Source organism: Dendropsophus ebraccatus, chromosome 1 (assembly GCF_027789765.1).
Source record: "Dendropsophus ebraccatus isolate aDenEbr1 chromosome 1, aDenEbr1.pat, whole genome shotgun sequence".
NCBI classification, from domain to species: domain Eukaryota; kingdom Metazoa; phylum Chordata; class Amphibia; order Anura; family Hylidae; genus Dendropsophus; species Dendropsophus ebraccatus.
The window spans coordinates 197,444,208-197,465,849 of record NC_091454.1 but is presented as its reverse complement, the minus strand read 5'-3'; the positions used below and the strand labels follow the sequence as shown (position 1 = coordinate 197,465,849).

The 21,642-nt window shown below is 45.0% G+C and overlaps 1 protein-coding gene across 2 annotated transcripts; it reads left to right on the top strand.

Moving 5' to 3' along the window:
- Position 1: 1 nt before the first annotated feature.
- NUDCD3 (NudC domain containing 3) lies at positions 2-21,084 on the top strand. 2 transcript variants are annotated; one of them, XM_069944077.1, is made up of 7 exons: positions 2-86; positions 3,332-3,532; positions 3,614-3,864; positions 11,130-11,262; positions 17,271-17,414; positions 19,451-19,639; positions 20,829-21,084. In XM_069944077.1, exons 2-7 carry the CDS (start codon positions 3,341-3,343, stop codon positions 20,937-20,939), a joined length of 1,020 nt encoding a protein of 339 aa, XP_069800178.1. In that variant the 5' UTR covers positions 2-86; positions 3,332-3,340; the 3' UTR covers positions 20,940-21,084. The 2 variants fall into 2 exon arrangements, with proteins under 2 accessions (XP_069800178.1, XP_069800171.1); XM_069944070.1 differs by having other exon boundaries at positions 9-106.
- The last annotated feature ends 558 nt before the right edge of the window (positions 21,085-21,642 follow it).

Here is a 21,642-nt window from a genome sequence, read left to right as displayed (position 1 = left end):
CAAATCCGATACCTGTAACAATAACCGGAAGCGGAAGTGTAACGTAACCCGGAAGTAGTCCCGCGAAGACCGGAGAGTGAATAACAGTGAGTGACACAAGTCCCATGTGAGTTGCTTTGTTTTGTATTGTTCCGGGAGCCGAACGCCTGTGTTTAGCCCCTGCACTGACTACATATCGGCCGTGTATTATACAGCACTGCCCTTCACACTCACAGCTGCTCATAGTGTTATGTGTGGAAGAGGGTGCGCGGCTATGTTACCGAAGGGCGGGGTTAGTTACGGGGAGGGTGGAGTGGTTGCCCATAGCAACCAATCAGATTGCAGCATTTGTTTCTCCATCGCGGGATAGAAAGTGTAAGCTGTGATCTGATTGGCTGACACGGTAAAGTTATCCAATGTAACCTATGAACTGATACGTTTGCTGGGATTTGTAGTACCCCACCATCTTCAGGCGCAGAATGTCATTTTTGTTAACTTATCGGTCCCACTAATATCAACAGGATTCTACTACTATGGCGACATTTGTTATCCAGTACATGTATGCATACATTACTGTGTGTATATATTGTTCTACAGTATATCTGGCTACACAGGAATGTGGATGCGGCTAGGACATGGTATGATCGGTGGGGTGCTAGGCCCTGGGACCCTCACCTGTCCTGACATTTACTGTATAGGTAATAAGTATCTAATCACAAGAACTAGGGACCCCTGTATGATCGGTTTGGCCCTGAATACAACGTCCTTGGCAGTCCCGTAGCCACGAATGGTACAACAATGTACATGCTTGACTGCTATTCAGTTACATGGACAAAAGGGGGTCCAACGGATGGACCCCCCTCAGATCAGGTACATATCTCCTATCCTGTGCCTAGGAGACAGGTTGTAGTCTTGGGATCAACCCTTTAAAGTGAATGTACCATCAGGCCCGAGCTGAAGCACTGGAGGCGGGCCGACCAACCCCCAGTGGGAGGAAAGCCCCGCCCTTCTATGATGCGGCTCCATTGATTCTAATGGAGCCGCATCATAGAGGGGCGGGGGTTCCTCCCACTGGGGGTGGGTCGGCCTGCCTCCAGTGCTTCAGCCTGGGCCTGATGGTACATTCACTTTAAGCCCAGTTTATAAGGCAGCATTTTAATTTTAACCATTAATCCAGTAGTTTTAAAAGTAAGTATCCAAGAACTCTCTAAAGCCCAGTTTACACAAGCACTAATCTTGTAGATTGGAGACAATTTAAAGTGACTGTACCACCAGGCCCAGGCTGAAAGTGACTGTACCACCAGGCCCAGGCTGAAAGTGACTGTACCACCAGGCCCAGGCTGAAAGTGACTGTACCACCAGGCCCAGGCTGAAAGTGACTGTACCACCAGGCCCAGGCTGAAGCACTGGAGGCAGGCTGACCCACCCTTTGTGGGAGGAAACCCTTCCACCTCTATGATAGGGTTCCATTGATTCTAATGGAGTCACGTCCCCCCCCCAGGTTCTATGATACGGCTCCATTAGAATCAATGGAGCCATATCACAGAGGGGCGGGGGTTTCCTCCCACTGGGGGTGGGTCGGCCCGCCTCCAGTGCTTCACCCCCCTGCCTTAATGGTACATTCCCTTTACAGGGGTTATCCAGCTAAACACTTTTTCTTTCAAATGAACTGGTTTCAGAAAGTTACATAGATTTGTATCTTCTATTTAAAAAAACTCAAGTCTTCCAAAACTTATCAGCAGCTGTATGTCCTGCAGGAAGTGGTGTTTTCTTTTGCATTCCACAATGCTCTCTGCTGATATCTTTGTCTCTGACAGGGACTGTCCAGAGCAGTAGCAAATCCGCGTAGAAACCATCTACTGCTCTGCACAGTTCCTGTCTTAGACAGAGATGTCAGCAGAGAGCAATGTGTCAGGCTAAAAAGAAAAAAACACCACTTCCTGCAGGGCATACAGCAGCTAATAAGTACTGGAAGACTGGATATTTTTAAATAGAAGTAAATTACAAATGTATATAACTTTCTGAAACAAGTTCATTTGAAAAAAAAAAAAAAAAAAAAAAAAAGATTTTCGCCAGAGTACTCCTTTAAAGAGCATATAAGACCCAAGGATCTGCGTCCATCCACTATAACAAGGGGGCGGCTGATTTCCCACAGAAGTCTGCTACCAGGTTCTCTGGGGGAACTGGACCAGCTCCAAATAAATAGACGGCTGATTTATTACATTTGGATTAGGCAAATCAGCTGCAGTCTCTATCAGCTCTAGTCCTGAAGACCCAAATATGCACTGACTTCCATTGACTTAGTTGGACAGGGCAGGCAGCAAATAGAAGAATTGTTAAAGGACAAGGCCAGCGGAAATTTTTATTAAAGTATTGTATTGCCCCTTAAAAGTTTTACAAATCACCAATATACACTTATTACAGGAAATGCTTATAAAGTGCTTTTTTCCCTGCACTTACTGCTGCATCAAGGCTTCACTTCCTGGATTACATGGTGATGTCACTTCCTGGATAAACATGGTGATGTCACTTCCTGGATAAACATGGTGATGTCACTTCCTGGATAACGTGTCACTTCCTGGATAACATGGGGATTTCACGACCTGACTCCCAGAGCTGTGCGGGCTGTGGCTGCTGGAGAGGATGATGGTACAGCCCGCACAGCTCTGGGAGTCAGGTTGTGACATCACCATGTTATCCAGGAAGTGACATCACCATGTTATCCAGGAAGTGACATCACCATGTTATCCAGGAAGTGACATCACCATGTTATCCAGAAAGTGACATCACCATGTTATCCAGGAAGTGACATCACCATGTTATCCAGGAAGTGACATCACCATGTTATCCAGGAAGTGACATCACCATGTTATCCAGGAAGTGAAGCCTTGATGCAGTAGTAAGTACAGGGAAAAAAAAGTACTTTATATGCATTTCCTGTAATAAGTGTATATTGGTGATTTGTATAACTTTTGGGGGGCAATACAATATTTTTATAAAAAATTTTGATGGACTTCTCCTTTAAATAAGTCAGTGTACTCTGTAGGACCGGAGGCAGAGCAATGGCAATGGAAAGCCAGGCGGGTGGCTTGTGGAGGAGGAATTGTGACAGCTATTAGGACATTGCGGAGGGCTTCCTTCACTTGGGACCCTCTTTGTGGGCCAGAACAGAAAGGTACTCTATACAAGTATCTTCTTTTGAAGCCAAAGCTGTGTGGTCATGAAAGGGTTAATGTGGTTTCAGCGCAGAGCTTTATTTTCATTGAAATAATGATGTTCTTAGGTTAAATCAATGAATGTGTTCTTAGCCTCCTTGTACAGAGCTATATCCGCACTCTTTATTTCTTTGCAGGTTGTAGTGATGGAGCCGGGCCTGTCAGACCGCTATGACCACGCACTGCTGGGGATCCTGCAACATGTGGGAAACATTCAGGACTTTTTAAATGTTTACTTCGGATTCTTGTATCGCAAGACAGACTTTTATCGGCTGCTTTTGGGTCCCCAGGACCGCATGGGATTCCCCCCAGGTACGGCACAGAATATGGTGCTGCAGGTAAGTAACTGGCTAATACTATGTGCCGCACCTTATATGTGATCCTGATAGTGCAGGTTATTCACACTTATCCTCTATCAGGCCTTCAAATCCTACGAGCGTTTGGCCATGCAGGATCACGAGCAGAAAGTGCGAGACTTGCAGGAGAAGCTGAAAAAGAAGGAGGAAAGTTTGGCACAGATCGGCGACACCCCAGGAGCAGCAGCAGAAGTTGTTGTAGAAGTCCTGGCAGAAGAGATACCAGAACAGCAGGAGGCACCCAATGTACCAGATTCGCAAGAGACAGCTGAGGCCAGTGGAGATAACACAGAAGACCCTGCTGCTGTACCCCAGTAAAGTACCATAATATATCAAGTATTATACTGTGCTTCCTCCTGGCCTGTATATCAGACTTCTGAAATAACATCTAGCAGCCAAGGGCCTTCTGAAGGTCTGTGTGGCTGTCATAATAGGATATTGGCAGTGTGAGAGTTCACTGCAATACATGTATTGCAGTATACTGCATAATCAATTACATAATTAAGCTACAGGAATTAGACCAGGGGTAGGGAACCTTGGCTCTCCAGCTGTTGCAAAACTACAACTCCCATCATGCCTGGACAGCCAAAGCTAAGCTATGGCTGTCCAGACATGATGGGAGTTGTAGCTTTGCAACAGCTGGAGAGCCAAGATTCCCTACCCCTGCATTAGACTATGGGAGCTCAAAGCACTTTTTTAACTCTTTAAAAGTAACATAACGAAAACTGGTTATTGCTGCTTATGACTGGCATAATGAAGTTTAAGCGTTACTGTCAAATAAAGTAACTTTTGACATCTTACACCTGAGACCCGCTGCGATCATGAGATATAGGCAGGTGAAGTGCGTGTCATTCGCTCACCAGTCGTCAAATAAATCCAACCGAGTCACTCCATTATGGACTATCATTCGGATCTGGCAGACAGCTTGGTAGTGAAGCACGCTGCACCCACCTGTATATTCTAATCGCCGCGGGTCTCAGAAGTGAGACCCAACGTGATCTTTAACTTTTCACACATCTGAGGGCATGTCAAAAGTTAATTTGACAGTAACATTTTAAATTGTATCCCTTATTAGAAAAAAACGTTTTGACATCTAGCAGAGACACTTGATCAGTTGTGGTCCGAGAGTTTAGATCTGTAGATATCGCTGGGAAAAGCGTGGCTGTGTATGACTGTCCTTGGCTTGCTTCATAAACTTAAGATGGAGCTCGTCCCTTGCAGCTTCTCTCTGCTATATCTAGAGATCCAAACACTCAGGGGGAGATTTATCAAACATGGTGTAAAGTGAACCTGGCTCAGTTGCCCCTAGCAACCAATCAGATTCCATCTTTCACTCCTCACAGACTCTTTGGAAAATGAAAGGTGGAATCTGATTGGTTGCTAGGGGCGACTGAGCCAGTTTCACTTTACACCATGATTGATAAATCTCCCCCTCAGCCTCTAACCGATCTAAAGTCTCTGCAATGTGTGAAATGGCACACGGGGACACTTTAACTTGTCAGTTTTACCACACAGTGACTATTGTGAAGAAGGAACCCTCTCAAAATGGCCAGAATTGCATTTTTACATTTAGCTCTGTTGATGGGGAAAAATAAGAGCTACGGCTGTTAGAAGGCGAAGAGCAAAAAATATCCAGGTGTTAGGAGCGTGATGTAGTGTTTTAATATGTAAAATTAAAAAAAAAAAGTAAAGGTGAATGATCTTTTATCCATGTGTTGGAGAACGGTATCTGATAAAGAGCAGGAAGATGTTCATAAAGGAGAATCAATAATGCTGTATTCTAGGGGTCCTATTACACGGAGCGATTTTTAACGATAAACGATCGCTAACAAGATTGTTTATCGTTAACCTGAAATCGTTCACCATATTACACAGAGCGATGGTCGTTAGTTGGTTAAATCGGCGAACGACTGTTCACACGGAACGATCTGCGAATTTTTTGCGAACAATCAACGATGATTTGAGAACTTGTTGAAAGATCAAAATGAACGATTTCTCGCTCGTCGTTTGATCGTTCGCTGCGTTTACACGTACGATTATCGTTCGAATTTGATTTGCACGATAATCGTTCCGTGTAAACGCAGCATAAGTTTACACTTTCTTCCTGTTTCTGTGTGTACCCTCTAGCCAGGAATTCAGCCAACTCATCTTTTTCCCACTTCACCTATAGTCAATAGCTTTGCCCAGGACATCCACAAAAGGCTCTCACCTATTTGGGGGGGGGAGGGGGGGGGAGGGGCGAGATAGAGTTGGCTGAATTTCTCCGCCCGCCGGTATATAATATGGAAAGCGGTTCTTTTTCCTCTGGCCTTATTTCAGAACACAGAACCTAGCTATAACCTCAACAGTCCTATGTTCTCTGATTCATAGCCTGGAGCTAGCAGTTCTGGTCACACTTTCCATTAGGCCCACGCTACAAAATCGTCCATAATATTGTGCCAATTACATATTAGTATATGCAGCGCCCGCAGAGTAACTAGTTATCTTGGGTATACTGGCCTCGGCAGTGCCTGTACTTCACAACACCCTGATACTACACAGCACCCTGATACTACACAACCCCCTCATATCCCCTGATACTACACAACCCCCTCATATCCCCTGATACTACACAACCCCCTCATATCCCCTGATACTACACAACCCCCTCATATCCCCTGATACTACACAACCCCCTCATATCCCCTGATACTACACAACCCCCTCATATCCCCTGATACTACACAACCCCCTCATATCCCCTGATACTACACAACCCCCTCATATCCCCTGATACTACACAACCCCCTCATATCCCCTGATACTACACAACCCCCTCATATCCCCTGATACTACACAACCCCCTCATATCCCCTGATACTACACAACCCCCTCATATCCCCTGATACTACACAACCCCCTCATATCCCCTGATACTACACAACCCCCTCATATCCCCTGATACTACACAACCCCCTCATATCCCCTGATACTACACAACCCCCTCATTTCCCCTGATACTACACAACCCCTCATATCCCCTGATACTACACAACCCCCTCATATCCCCTGATACTACACAACCCCCTCATATCCCCTGATACTACACAACCCCTCATATCCCCTGATACTACACAACCCCCTCATATCCCCTGATACTACACAACCCCTCATATCCCCTGATACTACACAACCCCCTCATATCCCCTGATACTACACAACCCCTCATATCCCCTGATACTACACAACCCCCTCATATCCCCTGATACTACACAACCCCCTCATATCCCCTGATACTACACAACCCCTCATATCCCCTGATACTACACAACCCCTCATATCCCCTGATACTACACAACCCCCTCATATCCCCTGATACTACACAACCCCTCATATCCCCTGATACTACACAACCCCCTCATATCCCCTGATACTACACAACCCCTCATATCCCCTGATACTACACAACCCCCTCATATCCCCTGATACTACACAACCCCTCATATCCCCTGATACTACACAACCCCCTCATATCCCCTGATACTACACAACCCCCTCATATCCCCTGATACTACACAACCCCCTCATATCCCCTGATACTACACAACCCCCTCATATCCCCTGATACTACACAACCCCCTCATATCCCCTGATACTACACAACCCCCTCATATCCCCTGATACTACACAACACCCTGATATACCCCTGATACTACACAACACCCTGATAGGGGTATATCAGGGTGTTGTGTAGTCAGGGTGTTGTGTAGTATCAGGGGTATATCAGGGTGTTGTGTAGTATCAGGGGTATATCTGGGTGTTGTGTAGTATCAGGGGTATATCAGGGTGTTGTGTAGTATCAGGGGTATATCAGGGTGTTGTGTAGTATCAGGGGTATATCAGGGTGTTGTGTAGTATCAGGGGTATGATACTGCAGCAGGCTGTGTGTGTGCTATGGCTGCAACAGGCTGTGTGTGTGCGTTATGGCTAAAGCAGGCTGTGTGTGTGCTATAGCTGCAGCAGGCTGTGTGTGTGCTATGGCTAAAGCAGGCTGTGTGTGCTATAGCTGCAGCAGGCTGTGTGTGTGCTATGACTACAGCAGGCTGTGTGTGTGTGCTATGGCTGCAGCAAGCTGTGTGTGTACACTATGGCTGCAGCAGGCTGTGTGTATGCGTGCTATGGCCGCAGCAGGCTGTGTGTGTGTGGTGTGCGCTATGGCTGCAGCAAGCTCTGTGTGTTTGTGCTATGGCTGCAGCAGGCTGTGTGTGTGCGCTATGGCTAAAGCAGGCTGTGTGTGTGTGCGTGCTATTGCATGCCAATGCATGCCCCCACAGTGACCTTCTATATCACTATGTGTGACCCCTCTCTATATCACTATGTGTGACCTCCTATATATCGCTATGGCTGACCTCTATATTACAGGTATCTGGAATTGTTAGCAGTGTTTCTGTGTGTATGGTGAATAATTAGTTAGAAACATAGAAGACTGTCAGCAGGAAAAGACCACCTGCTCCACCTAGTCTAGTTGTGAGTAGTTCAGGACATGGAGGCTGGAGACTGGCTGCATCCACTGAACACACAGGAGAAGCTTCCTTTGGATGTTTCAGAAGTCGCCCCAGGATCATTTAATACATTAGGGAGAAGCTGCTGAACCAGTGTGATAAATAACTCCCCTGGAATATGACTGTCCATTTTTGAAGGAGCAGGAGTCGGAGTCTGATAAAATTCAGAAGTCTGAGTTTGAGTCGGTCCTGATAAAATTCAGGAGTCTGAGTTGGAGTTGGTCCTGATAAAATTCAGGAGTCGGAGTTGGAGTCGGAGCTGCGGCTTACCGAATCCACAGCCCTGCTGATATCCCCTGATACTACACAACACCCTGATATGCCCATAATACTACACAGCACCCTGATATGCCCCATGGCCCTGTAGTGCTGTCTACAAGCAGCCAGTTAGCAGTGAAATTAATTATTCTGCCTTTTCCTGCACCAGTCTCTGCAGTCAGACGTTAGCACAAGTGAAGACACGTCAGGGACACTGATGTGTTTGGGAGTGATGTCCTGATCTGGGCCTGTCTTCCTGCATCCTTGACGTTTATTTGTCATTGTATTATGTAGTCAGTTGTCACATGTAGAGGACCACTTTCCACCCACTGCTTTCTAGCCAGATCATAGCCACCCTTGACAATGGTTTGTAATGGTGTTACCTTCTTGAATTGCGTGTCGATCTATACATTTTAATGAGCTGTGGATCCATAAATTAGTGTTTAATTTTGCAAAATAAATATATTTAGGGTCTATTGGCATGTACAGGACATGCAGCAGATTAGATGTTGTCTTCCATCGTTCAGGTACATTGATATCCACACAATGAAATCTGCAGAAGATCCTGTACATGTGAATGGACCCTAAATAGCATTAAGACTAGAGATGAGTAAACCTCGAACCCGAACTCTCTGCATTTGAATACCGGTGGCTGAAGTTGGATGCAGCCCTAAGGCTGTCTGGAAAGCGTGGATACAGCTATAGGCTGTATCTAGGACTCTCTAGGGCTGCATCCAACTTCTTACTCAAATGCTAAACCGTCAGGTTCAAGGTTCGCTTATCTATAATTATGTCCCATTGGGTTGCTTTTTCATACATGGATATGCAATAAACATTGTGGATTTTTTTCCACTATGCGGGATGCTGTTGGACTTCCTTGATTTTGTATGTCATAGAAAGTTTTGATCAGTTAGGGTCTTGTCATTCAGACCCCTATCGCTAGCCATAGCCCAGATTCTCATATCCGTGATATACAGTCCGTATGCTTGTTTTGTACCGCAGACTGAACTCTATGGGACTCCCTGCATCATAATTCATTATAATGCAGCGAGTTCCTGAACGGATAGAGCATGGCTGTGTCAGTTCAATAGCGGAGTGCTTTAACTGTTCTTGAGCTTAATGTATCATAATAAATTTTCATGCAATGAGTCCCGTAGAGATCAGTGCGTGATATACAACTAGATCACAGACGTGTAATTCTGGCCTGAGTGCCTCTCTTTACTGCAAGAGTCTGCCCCCATAGATGATCAATAGGATTGGGTAAGAGAAGCACTCAGCCTAGTTCTTCTCCCAGTTTATTCTAGCAAAGAGAATCTGAACAACCAGACCAAGACTGACCATAGCTTTTGACATGTCAAAAGTTTTCTTAAATAATAGTAATAATTTAAAGTAAATGTACATGTTGGTTTTTCCGGTAAGGGAGCAGATATATAAATGTGTTGATATCAGTAACGCTGACATGCAGGCCACGCTCCACCATCTCTGACACATCAGTGTAGACATAGCAGATGGTTTGCCCTTTGTTCAACCCTTACAGTAAGTTTCTATGATGTGTTGTTGTTCTAAGCCTCAGGGCCGTATTACATGGCCCGACATTTAGCTGTAAGCAAGCTGCTAGATCGGCGCTCAATGATCGTGCAGCCATCATTAGCAATGTTTGTGCAGACCTCGCTGCATATATAGAAAATATTAAAGTGATACCTGTCTACGCTCCCCAGCGTTCTCATGGCCTCTCCCCGCAGCCACTGATGACGCGTCCCTGCAGTGACAGGCCACTCAGCCAGTCACTGACTAAAACAGGACAGTGCTGCGGCTCAGTGGCTTGTCACACCGAGGACAGCCTCAGAACCTTCATCGGCGGCTGCAGTGAGTGGGGAACAGGCAGGAGGACACCAGGGAGCTTGGATAGGTAAGTTATACCTAATTATTTTGTATCTACTGTTTCATCAGCCACCGACCCCGCACCTCCGATTACACAGAGCGATGCATGATTGCCGATAGATGATTTTTAACCTGCTGAAAGACAGTGATCAGCTGATAAATGGCTCGTTGGCTGATCTTTGTTACACGGGGCGATATTTACCCGATTTTGCCTGATTGGGCAGATAATCGCCCTATGTAATAGGGTCCCTAAGCCAGATCCACCATGTGCCACAACTTATCCTTCTCCTCCAAGGTGTACAGCAAAGTGAACTGGGTACTCCGGGTTCCTCCCCCATTACTGATATTGGTAAATTTAGATTTTGTCCCCCAAAGGGAACAGGGACCATTTGTGTGATGAAAAAAATCTCTGTACAGTGCTGCAGTATATTGGCACTGTATAATATCAGTAACTTCCTAGAAGCAAAGGATTAAACAGCATGTGATAGGTTAAGCCTGTCCCAGTCTATGTTAATCTGAGACTGCAAAACCAATGGTCTATCCTTAGGGTAGGCCATCACTGTCAGATCACATACTATTGGTAGTGTCTATTCCTGGTAGTTCATGTCACAGAAGCACAGCTCAGTTGAAGTGAATGGGCCCAGAAGCCAGGAGCGACGCAGCGCAGGAAAGAACAGGGAAGGGGCCATAGAAATAAATCTACACTGCTGCCCCTTCATTCTGCAAATGGGGGTCCCCAAATGTCAGACCATCACTGATAATAGCTATATGCCTCAGGAATAGCCCTTTAAGGATCCAGTTCAAAGGTATACCAGCCAGGAAAGCATTGGTGATTGTATTTAAACATATTCCGCCTATACAGCACTACTATTTGTAATGTTATTTCCATTTCTCATCAGGGCCCCAGAGGGTTCTCAGGCGGACTCTGACAGCTATAATGGCGCCGTGAGGGACAACTACATATGGTCGCAGGATTACGCAGACGTGGAAATTAAAGTGCCGGTGGCTAAAGATGTCGTTAAAGGCAGACAGGTGACTTCTATTCAGCTTTTTTTTTTTCCTTATGTCTGAGGTTGACGTGCGACCAGTGCTCCCAGCAGAGGGTGATATAGACTAGTACAATATCCAGACTGAAAATTGCTTTAAGCAGACACAAAGGAAATTGAGAAGCCTAAGTGGTTTTTATTCAGCCGCATATGTCTGATACAGTGTTAACCTGCACATGTCTCACTTTTGAAGAGGAACATTGAGAACTCACCTTCATTGTACTGTCTTGTTTAATAGAGCAATATCCTATCTTCACACACTAGTGCAATATGGGGTGTCCGATACTGGTGGAGCCAATGGTTACCCTTAATTTCTATCCGTAATCACCAGCGCTTGTGCCAGAGGGTCTGCCTGAGACCTTAGCATCTCCTCACCAGAGAATTGTGTTATCAGCCATCATTGAATTATATACCTTGTACACAGCTAGGTTCCTGTATGATATAGTGGGTCACAAGGGTGTGCTTCACTTGGGTAGTCCACAGATTTTTTTCACCATAAATGTCAGCATGTATTACATTTACTGGGAATTTCACCCCTGCTACATTGAAAGTGTTGAGCTCTGCAATGGAAATCCACAACAGAAAGCGACAGCTTTCTACACAATACTGTCATTTCAGTAAACTTCTGACATGTTGCATAGACGTGTCAAAAGTTTACATTAATAAAGGTCTCAGTGCTGAGACCCATCACTACCCATATACTGTAACCAATAAAACCAAGTACAGCAAAGTCTTTGATAGCGGTCATGAAGTTGTGCAGTTAGATCCTCCATATGATAACATTGCCAACTTTACCAGAGAGTAGTGGAGGGTGGTTCCAGACATCTCCACAGCGCTGGAATACAGGTTTTCGTTGCATTGATCACATGGCAAACCACTAATCGCCAATACGACTTCAAGGGGATTTCAGATAAATGATTTAAGAAGGCTGTATTATACAGGAGGGAACGATTGTGACGTAATTTTCCAGACCAAAAAGTTAGAAAGTTTTGGACAGCTCCAGAAGGAGCAGTATGGAGGAGGGTACCCTCTTCACTACAGGCCCTCCTACACGTTGAAGAAACGTCTGGGAAGATCCTATGTAAGGGGGTATGATACTAACGCTACAGTATTTTAAAGCTTGCTTCTTGGTATCGGCCTGATATGCAGTGTATATAAAGGACAGAATACGGGATACCTGAGCGTCTGTTAATGAAACCTCAAGGTCTTTCCCCCAGCCAGCCAGGTATGAAGGGCAAAGCATGTCCGGAAGGGAGCCCAACGTGGTATAGAGAATAAAGAGGGAATGTTGGAGAGGGCCTGAGCCTGTACATAAAGATTCACTTGTTTTTAGACCATGAATAAAGATAGAAGGAAGGGAGGTATTTGGCTGACTAGAGGTGGTCTTATACCTGCAATAATTGACGGACATACGATAGTTTAGACGTCCATTATTTCTCCTGCCCAGCCTTCGCCCCCTCATACACAGTAACGTTCGGCACGGCTGAGCCTTCCTGTTTTTCTATGGGGAGCAGAGATGATTGTCTCTCACACAACAAAGTGGCCGGGCAGTGATTTTCAATCACATCCGACCCCTATCTCCAATGACATCATGACATGACTGACATCAGTGGCTGGTCATGGGGACCTTAACAATGATTTTAGGACTACATGATTCCACCGATTAGCTGTCATAAGTGATTGCTGGGCCCATGTAGTATGCCATTTATACTTATCTTTTAAAGTAACAATGAGAAGGGCAGCTCCAAGTGACACCAGACAAAAACTTCCCTTCATGTGATAATATATGTGATAAATCACTTTACTAGAAATAATACCTTACCAAAGAAAAAAGGCTCTAAAGTCTTGCCCACTAGGTGTCTCGCATCTTTGCAGTCTGCTGTCCATTGTCTGTTGTTAGGAGATTTCTGTCCAGTGATAGATTCAGGACAAAGCACAGGAAGTGGGGCGGGGCTTAGCATCTGCTATGTGCAGGAGAGGGAGAGAAAGCCTGGTCCTTGTACCTGTAAACTGAGCCAGCCTGCTGAGGGTGCTCTATACCAGTGGAGTCAAACTTAAATACACAGTGGTCCAAAATAAAAAAAATTGGACAAAGTCGCTGGCCAACCTTGATATTTAATTAAAAGTGCATGTGGCGTTTCTGGCACTGCCTATCCTAAAGTAATTGTCCCCAAAGTAATTGTAGTTACCCATTATATCCCTCAAAGCAGTAGGTAATCCCATAATTGTGCCCCATGTAGTAGCCTTCCCTCCCAATTGTGCCCCCATACTAGCCAGGCCTACTATTAGAGACCTACATAATAGCCAGCCCTCCCAAAAGTGACCTATATAGTAGCCAGCACTCCTAATAGTGCCCAATATAGTAGCAGGCCCTCCCGATAGTGTCCCATATAGTAGCCAGCCCCCAATAGTGTCTTACATAGTAGCCAACCCTCCAATTAGTGTCCATTTATAGTAGCCAGCGCTCCAATTAGTGTCTTATATAGTAGCCAGCCACCAATAGTGTCTTATATAGTAGCCAGACCTCCAATTAGTGTCTTATATAGTAGCCAGCCCGCCCAATAGTCTCTTATATAGTAGCCAGCCCTCCCAATAGTCACTTATGTAGAAGCCAGTCCCTAAAATAGTCTCTTATATAGTAGCCAGCCCACCCTATAGTCACTTATGTAGAAGCCAGTCCCTAAAATAGTCTCTTATATAGTAGCCAGCCCTCCTCAATAGTGTCATATATAGAAGCCAGTCCCTAAAATTGTCTCTTATATAGTAGCCTGCGGCCTACGAGATTATAATATGGGCGGTCTGAGTGGCCGTCCGGACCACCCATATTATAATCTGCTGCAACGTCAGGAGATCCAGATTTAACACAGCAATGGAAAAGCGTGGCGGGCCAAATAATGGCACCATGGGCCAGAGTTTGACATGACTGCTCTATACAGTCCCTAATCAGGGCTTCCCTCTCATCTCTAACCACCTATGTAAAGATCATTGCAGCTGTCCCTTGAGTAAATACCGGGGTATCCACAGCTATATATCCACAGTGCTGGATTCGGCTGTTTCCGGTGTCTTCAGAGAAAACAAATGGAGCTGTGGGTCAGGTGTCGGCCTGCGGTTGCATTTATACTAAGGAGTCAGGGCGGCAATCTAGAAATCCCCAGGGGGCAGACAGGTCTGACCCCCTACAATCTTATACGTGTCCCCTAAACCTGTGGATAGGGGACAAGTAGGGTTAAATCGGAAAACCCCTTTAGGGTCTGTTCACAAGTACAGACTCGCTGCGTATTTATCGCTGTGAGTTTCTCGCCCATAAATTCACAGCGATACTGATGTGTGTCCCAATGTATGTGTATTCTGACTGCGTGTTTGGTGCGATTTTTACATGCGAGTTTTGATTTTCACATGATTTTCACAGGCAAGTTCAACACCACAAAAAACGCAGCTACTTTAATGCGTGTTCTGTGCGAGTTTTACGCAGCGAGTCTGTACGTGTGAACAGACCCTTAAGTGTGGTTGAGGCTGGGCTGAGCTGCAGCATGCACCACTAATGTCCAAGGCTCACTGCTGGAAGCCAAACACTTTACATCAATCATGCAGAGGAGGGAGGAGGCATGCATGCTGCAGCTCTGCCCGGCCTCTGTGATACTTGAGCTTAGAAGGAACTTTTATCACTCTTTAGGCATATATGTGCAATGAGACAGGTATCCTTGCCAATTTTTGCCAATCCTTCAGCTCTGAGCATGATATAGAGTTCACAGATCCTCTTTAATCCAGTAAGCGACGGCTCCTGTGCCAGTTGTCCTGTGCTGCGGGCTCAGTATGAGCACATGGTCCCCGCCTTACATTTCCCTTATAAAACGTGACATCCATCAGCCCTCCTGATGTTGGTTAGTTTCTCCATGGCCTCAATCAGAAGGCTACATTTTACTGTCTGTATTGCGTCTGCAACTTTACTGCTCTAATGACACAAACTAACAGCAGCCCTGACAGCGGGTCTAATCCATATAATGCTGTTAGTTCAGGGTATTAGACCGCTAAAATGTGGCTGCATTATGGTCTTCTGAATGATGCCTTCAGACCACAACATTTCCACTACAGTACAGGCAGATCCCAGTGTTATATCTATATGCACGCAGGTCACATTCACTATTTTCCACTCTTTGTATATTACCATTTATATAAAATACTCCCAAGCAAATTCCATCAGTATTTTTTACCCAGCAGAAAAATATTGACGCCTGTGATGGCGATCGTGTTGCCATTTTCATTTCCTTGCCTGCATCCCTAGATATTTGACATGTTCCACTCTATATTGAACTGTATGTGGGCTTTAACCTGTGGTTGTATGGGGCTCATAACATATGCACAGTTCTAGTTAAAGGGCAGCAATCAATATATGAGGGGGTTGGATATATTCTCTGTGTATAGTATTCTCATCACCTCACTATACCATCGAGCCTGTGAGCCACAACCTCTGCAACTTGGAAATACAGCAATTTCCTAACCAGCCTGCTCGATTAAAGGGAAACTGTCAGCAGGTTAGAAGCATCTAACCTGCTGCTATGTCCCTATTGCGCATAGGTGCTGAGGATGAAGGCAAGATTCTTACCTCCATCCTTTGCTCAGTTTTCGTGCTATTAGAAGTTTGTTCTTTATGCTAATTAGGTGTTTTGGTGCACTGGGTGCGGGACTACCACTCCCAGTGCACCCATCCTCCCCAGCCGGCCTGTCCCTTTTAATGAATATCAGCAGAGCAGCTGGGGCTGATCAGTGTACTGGGGGTGGTAGTCCTGCCCCCAGTGCACCCATCCTCTCCAGCCAGCCTGTCCCTTCTAATGAATATCAGCAGAGCAGGCCAGCTGGGGCTGATCAGTATTCTGGGGGTAGTAGTCCTGCCCCCCATTGCACCAAAACGCCTCATTAGTATACAGAATAAACTTCTAATAGCACAGATGATAGAGGTAAGAAACTACCTTCATCCGATGAAGCGTGCACGCGCGTGAAATGGCCATCATGATGTTTAAGCTGTGAAGGGGTATGGCGTCTGCCTAAGAGAGAGATGTCTTGGAATAAAGAAATTTTCATCTTGGAAAATGCATCTTGGAATAAAGAAATTTTGCAACACACGGGTGAGTGCCCTCCACTCTTTTTCTACGTATTGGACTGTGTAAATATTTGTCTCTTTTTGTGAGGAGCACCCCTGCTGCTATTCAGCATAAGCCCATATTATACGTCGCTCAGACTGCTTGCAAGCCATAATTAACGGAGTAGTGCCGGTGAACCCTCCTACAAACCTTGTACCCTCATCCTCAGCACCTTGTGCGCAATATGGGCATATCAGCTGGTTAGATACTTCTAACTCCTTGATGGATAACAAGACAAGATGGCAGCTGCAGGAAGATAAAACTCCTGTGAACAGCCTGACGGATTAACGGGAGCGGCAGAGCCCTGTTATCACATAGTTCCTGCTCATGATCTCCATTGGTAGAAGTATTCTTAGAGATTTGTTGTATGTGCAGTTCCCTAATATAGAACCATAGGTTTTGCCAAATAGAAACCTACGCTTTAACCCTTAGATAGACGCGGAAGGAACACATTATGTAACCGATAGAAGGAAATGTGAGCCGTTGGTTAAGCAGAGTGTTTCTCTCCGCCATCTGTAGGTTGCATTTTCTTATGAGACTTGTCAGCAGGCTGAGCCAGGGAAGAATCTGCTGTTTCTAATCTTCAGAACCTCATCATTTGCATGCACCAGTATAGACTTGTAATAATGGAATATTTGTTTGGCACAATTCTCTTTCATTCTAGTTTCCAGTTAATCTGACCATTTGACTACTGAGCACAGCGCCGACATATCTTTAGTCTTGTAAGAAATCGCCATTTTACATCCACCCACGTTTTATACAGCCAGTCACTTCTGATATATTACGGTACTTTGGATCGGACCGGGTTAACAGATTGATGATTTTCCATCAACGCTTTTTTTTTTTGTTCCTTTAGGTGTCGGTGGACCTGAGCAGCACATGTATCCGAGTGGCAGTGAGAGACAGTCAAGGCGAGCGTGTCCTGATGGATGGAAACTTCACTCACAAAATAAATGCAGAGTCCTCCCTGTGGAGCCTGGAACCTGGGAAATGTATTTCGGTAATAAGATAGATGAGGCCGCGCAATGGCATGTAATGCTTTCCTTCAGGCAGGTGTGAGCCTTCAAAGTTGCACATTATAGATTTGCTCAGCTTATTGTATTGTGCAACTCCGCAGCATATTCAAGACCTGGATATGACTCGCTTGTTTAATTCCCAGTACTAGGAAGAGAACTGCTCAACTAATAAAAGTGACTTGTTGACACTGATTTCTATATGGAATTATACTGGTGCACAGGTTTAGAGTCTTGTTCTGGTTACACATTTGTAAAGCCTTGTAGTTGTATGTTAGGAATAAAGCTATGGGTGTGGTCATGTGACCACATGGATAATAGATTTGACTGCAAAGCAAATGCCCACGTCATAGTGCATTTACACGGGACGATTATGTCGTTGGTCGTTCGCTAAACATTCGCAGATCGCTTCGTGTAAACAGTCTTTCACCGATTCACCCTATGTGTGAGATAGGCTTAAGCGATCTTAAAACTATCGCAATAAGGATTTTTCAAAACGATATACAGTGGTGCCTTGGATTACGAGCATAATTCGTTCCGGGACTGTGCTTGTAATCCAAATCCACTCTTAAACCAAAGCAAATTTTTCCATAAGAAATCATTCAAATGCAAACAATTGGTTCCACACCCCAAAAATAATGATTTATTATTCTGAATAACATGTAAAACAAATGAAACATTCAGAAACAGCAGAATCTGTGATATTATAAATTATTGTACAGTAATGGAGAGGATGGGGCACACAAGGACTGACAGAGACTGCAGGGAGCAGGAAGGAATGAGCAGGGCAGATGTGGGCACATACATGCAGCACTCTATGTCCGGAGAGAGAAGGGTTACAGCTATGAAGAGATTACCTTCACAGTCCTGTCCCCTGATGCAAGCCCCAGCCTAAAGTGGATCTGCTATGATTTGGAAGGTGAGGGAGACTTCCTGGGTTAGAGTACAGAGCTGTAGACCCTGCTATGCAGACCATGTCCCTCCCCCACTTGTGCTCCCACCCAGTACAGGGAGCTCTTAAACCAAAGCAATGCTCTTAAAACAAGTCACAATTTTGAAAAACTGTGAGCTCTTAAACCAAAACGCTCTTAAACCAAGGTACCACTGTATCATTCCGTCTAAACACCAATCGTTATCAAAAACACATTGTTACTTCAAAATCGTTAATCGTTCGATTGGGCGAATTATCGCTCCGTGTAAACGCACTATTAAGACATCACATTACAAGGCTCTCTCAGGCATATAGGCCAGATACATAATTAAAAAAAAAAGTTGCTGGGACAAGTGTATTGAGGCCCCAAATGAACTCGGAAAATGACACTTGTTTAGAGATAAGTGAATTTACAGTATTAGCGAAGCACTTAACTGGCTGTCGGCCAGCTGCCTTCTACACCCAGCTCCACTTCGGGTGCCTGGAAAAGCTACATGCAGTCCTTCTCCCAGGACTACACCCAGGTTTTCCAGCGCTTCACTAACACTGTAAATTCACTCCTCTCTACCTCCTCTACTGTTCTTGGAGAGATGGAATTTAACAGCGAATAGGTGCTGAACTGCAGCCTCTACACAATGAACAGAGTTGTATGCATTTGGCCACATCCATTGTGTATATGCTGGAGTGTCGGTAGAGGTGCCGGGTGTCTGCACCCTGTCTCAGGATAGGCCATCAATGTAAAAGACCAATAAAACCCCTTTAACAACTTACAGTATTACGCTTGTCATTTATTCCAGCAGTGTCTTTTACATCATGTACCACTGATCCCGATGATGAAACTTGATAGGAGTAGTAGTTAGATGAACCTAGCACACCTGAAGCATTATGTGCATTTGACATACATTGGAGTTGCATTATGTACCATTCTATTATATAACCACTCTGTCCCCTCATTATTTTACTGGTGGCTGCACTGCCTGTCTGTTTTGTTACATGGGTTACTCTAACAGGATGTGATTTGGGCACTAGTGATATATAAGGGGATTCCCACTTTATAAATGTAGTCTTTTTGACCCTTGTTTTCTCCTGTAGATTAGCCTGAGTAAATGCGGGGAAATCTGGTGGAATGCCATTTTAGAAGGTGAGGAGAAAATTGACATTGACAAAATCAACAAGGAACGCAGCATGGCAACAGTGGACGATGAAGAACACGCCGTGCTGGACAGGCTTACTTTTGACTACAACCAAAAGCTGCAAGGGAAGCCACAGAGTCATGAGCTGGTATGTAGCAGCTTTATAAGCAGGTCTTCTAATAGGGGGTCTTTCTACCTGTCTTGTTATATATGTCAGCCTTGAAATACATGTCACAAATATTATAGATTTGACATTCATGAGCATGAATAAGAAGTTCTGTGGAGTAAGTAACAGTAAGGCTAAAATCCCTTTTACACAGGCCAATTATCCTTAACAAGCATCCCTAGGAATACTCATTTACCTGATAATCTGCCCATGTAACAGGGCCAGCGATCTTTTGTGTGGCCAATAAAATGGTTATCGGCTGCACATCTCTTTCTAAACGGGATGGGCAGCCGATGATAATGCATTTAAAGGGAATAAATCATCACGATTGTGCTGACATGGTTTCCAGCTGCACAGTATAGATCTACTGTGCAGCTCCTCAAGGCTACCAACCGCATCTGCAGCGGGAAATTTACATGGATGGGAAAAAGGATTTTTAATTGGCATGTCAGGCCGGGAGAGGGGTGGCAACCAGTCATCTGTGCAGGGAGAGCCGCCCATGACTAGTCGTGGCTCTTTGCCTGTCAATGTGCAGTGCGGGGATGATCGACAGGCGGAGAGGCCACTAGCGGGTCTCTCTGCCTGTCAGTCATCCCCGCACTGCGCACTGACAGGCAAAGAGCCGTAACTAGTCTCAGGCTTCTCCTCCCAGATGACTAGTTGATGACAAGTTGATTGGTTCCCTTTAAATGGCTACACGATTATTTTTGTCATGTAAAGGTACTGAAAACGAGCTCAGATCAGCGCTCATCAGGCCTAACCATCAGGCATGATGGGAATTGTAGTTTTGCAACAACTGGTGGGCCAAAGGTTCCCCATCCCTGGTCTAAAACAACCAACAGTCCACACGCAGCAAATTCCTCAATAAATCATACCACTGAATTTCACCTGTGCTACATTGAAAAGGGTACAATCCGCAACATTGGATGACCCGCTGCAGATGTTTGCCCAATTCTCGCATGCAGAAAATGTCAGGAGTGTGTGGATAAGATCTGTGAAATCTCAACCATATCTGTGTTGCTGTAATCTCTGTGGATTTTATTCTATGTAAAATCCATAGCAAAGCCACAACATATGAATTCAGCTTGAATGGCTTTTCCAGGATCATATATGTCCTATTATCTCTGTAGTATTGTCATTATAATACTACGATTTTCTTGTTCCCTCCCAGAAAGTCCATGATATGCTGAAGAAAGGATGGGATGCGGAGGGCTCACCGTTCAGGGGGCAGAAGTTTGACCCCTCCATGTTTAACATCTCTCCGGGTGCTGTGCAGTTCTGACACAGGAGCATACCCTCGCCTGTCCCTCCTGCGGTCAAAGTTTACACGGTCACAGCTGGGTGACCAAAACCTCTTTATATCATGACAGTTCACACACAGACATCCACGTATAATCAAGTATTTAATAAACGCTTATTTATAATCTGTTTGTAACCCGGCGATGGCCGGAGACTGGAGTTTCTATTGTAAGTATTGTAGGAACATTTCTCCCTCTGTTCCGTTTAAATTTTTTTTTCATAGGCAGGACTGGTGCAAATATTCTGTCCAGTGGTAGGACGGAGAGGTGAAAATATTCTAATGCTTTGTGGTACTTTCCAGCTGGATTTTCACCATGAAAGGGGTTATGCAGGCTTAGAAAAAAACATGGTCGTTTTCTTCCTGAAAAAGCATGACTCTTGTCTCCAGTTTGTGTGTGGTTCTGCAACTCGGTTCCATTGAAGTGAATGGGGAACTGAATTGCAAACCACACCTGAACTGGAGACGAGAGTTGTACAGTTTCTGGAAGAGAGCTGACATGTTTTTTTCTAAACCTAGTACGGGGCTAAACAATTATTCACTAAATAACACACATTACAAAATTATACAACTTTGTAATGTATGTTATGTTATTGTTTCCCCCCACCCGGAAGTGTAGTGCTCTATACATACCTGCTTCTTGCCAACCCCCGTCCGCCATCTTGTGCCAATGATGTCCGCCGCATCA

Excerpts from the sequence above, each read along its gene's own strand:
- NUDCD3 (XM_069944077.1), top strand. The coding sequence starts at position 3,341 with ATGGAGCCGGGCCTGTCAGACCGCTATGACCACGCACTGCTGGGGATC. Across the intron at positions 17,415-19,450 it reads AACCTGGGAAATGTATTTCG|ATTAGCCTGAGTAAATGCGG; the intron begins GTAATAAGATAG and ends TTTCTCCTGTAG. Across the intron at positions 19,640-20,828 it reads AGCCACAGAGTCATGAGCTG|AAAGTCCATGATATGCTGAA; the intron begins GTATGTAGCAGC and ends GTTCCCTCCCAG.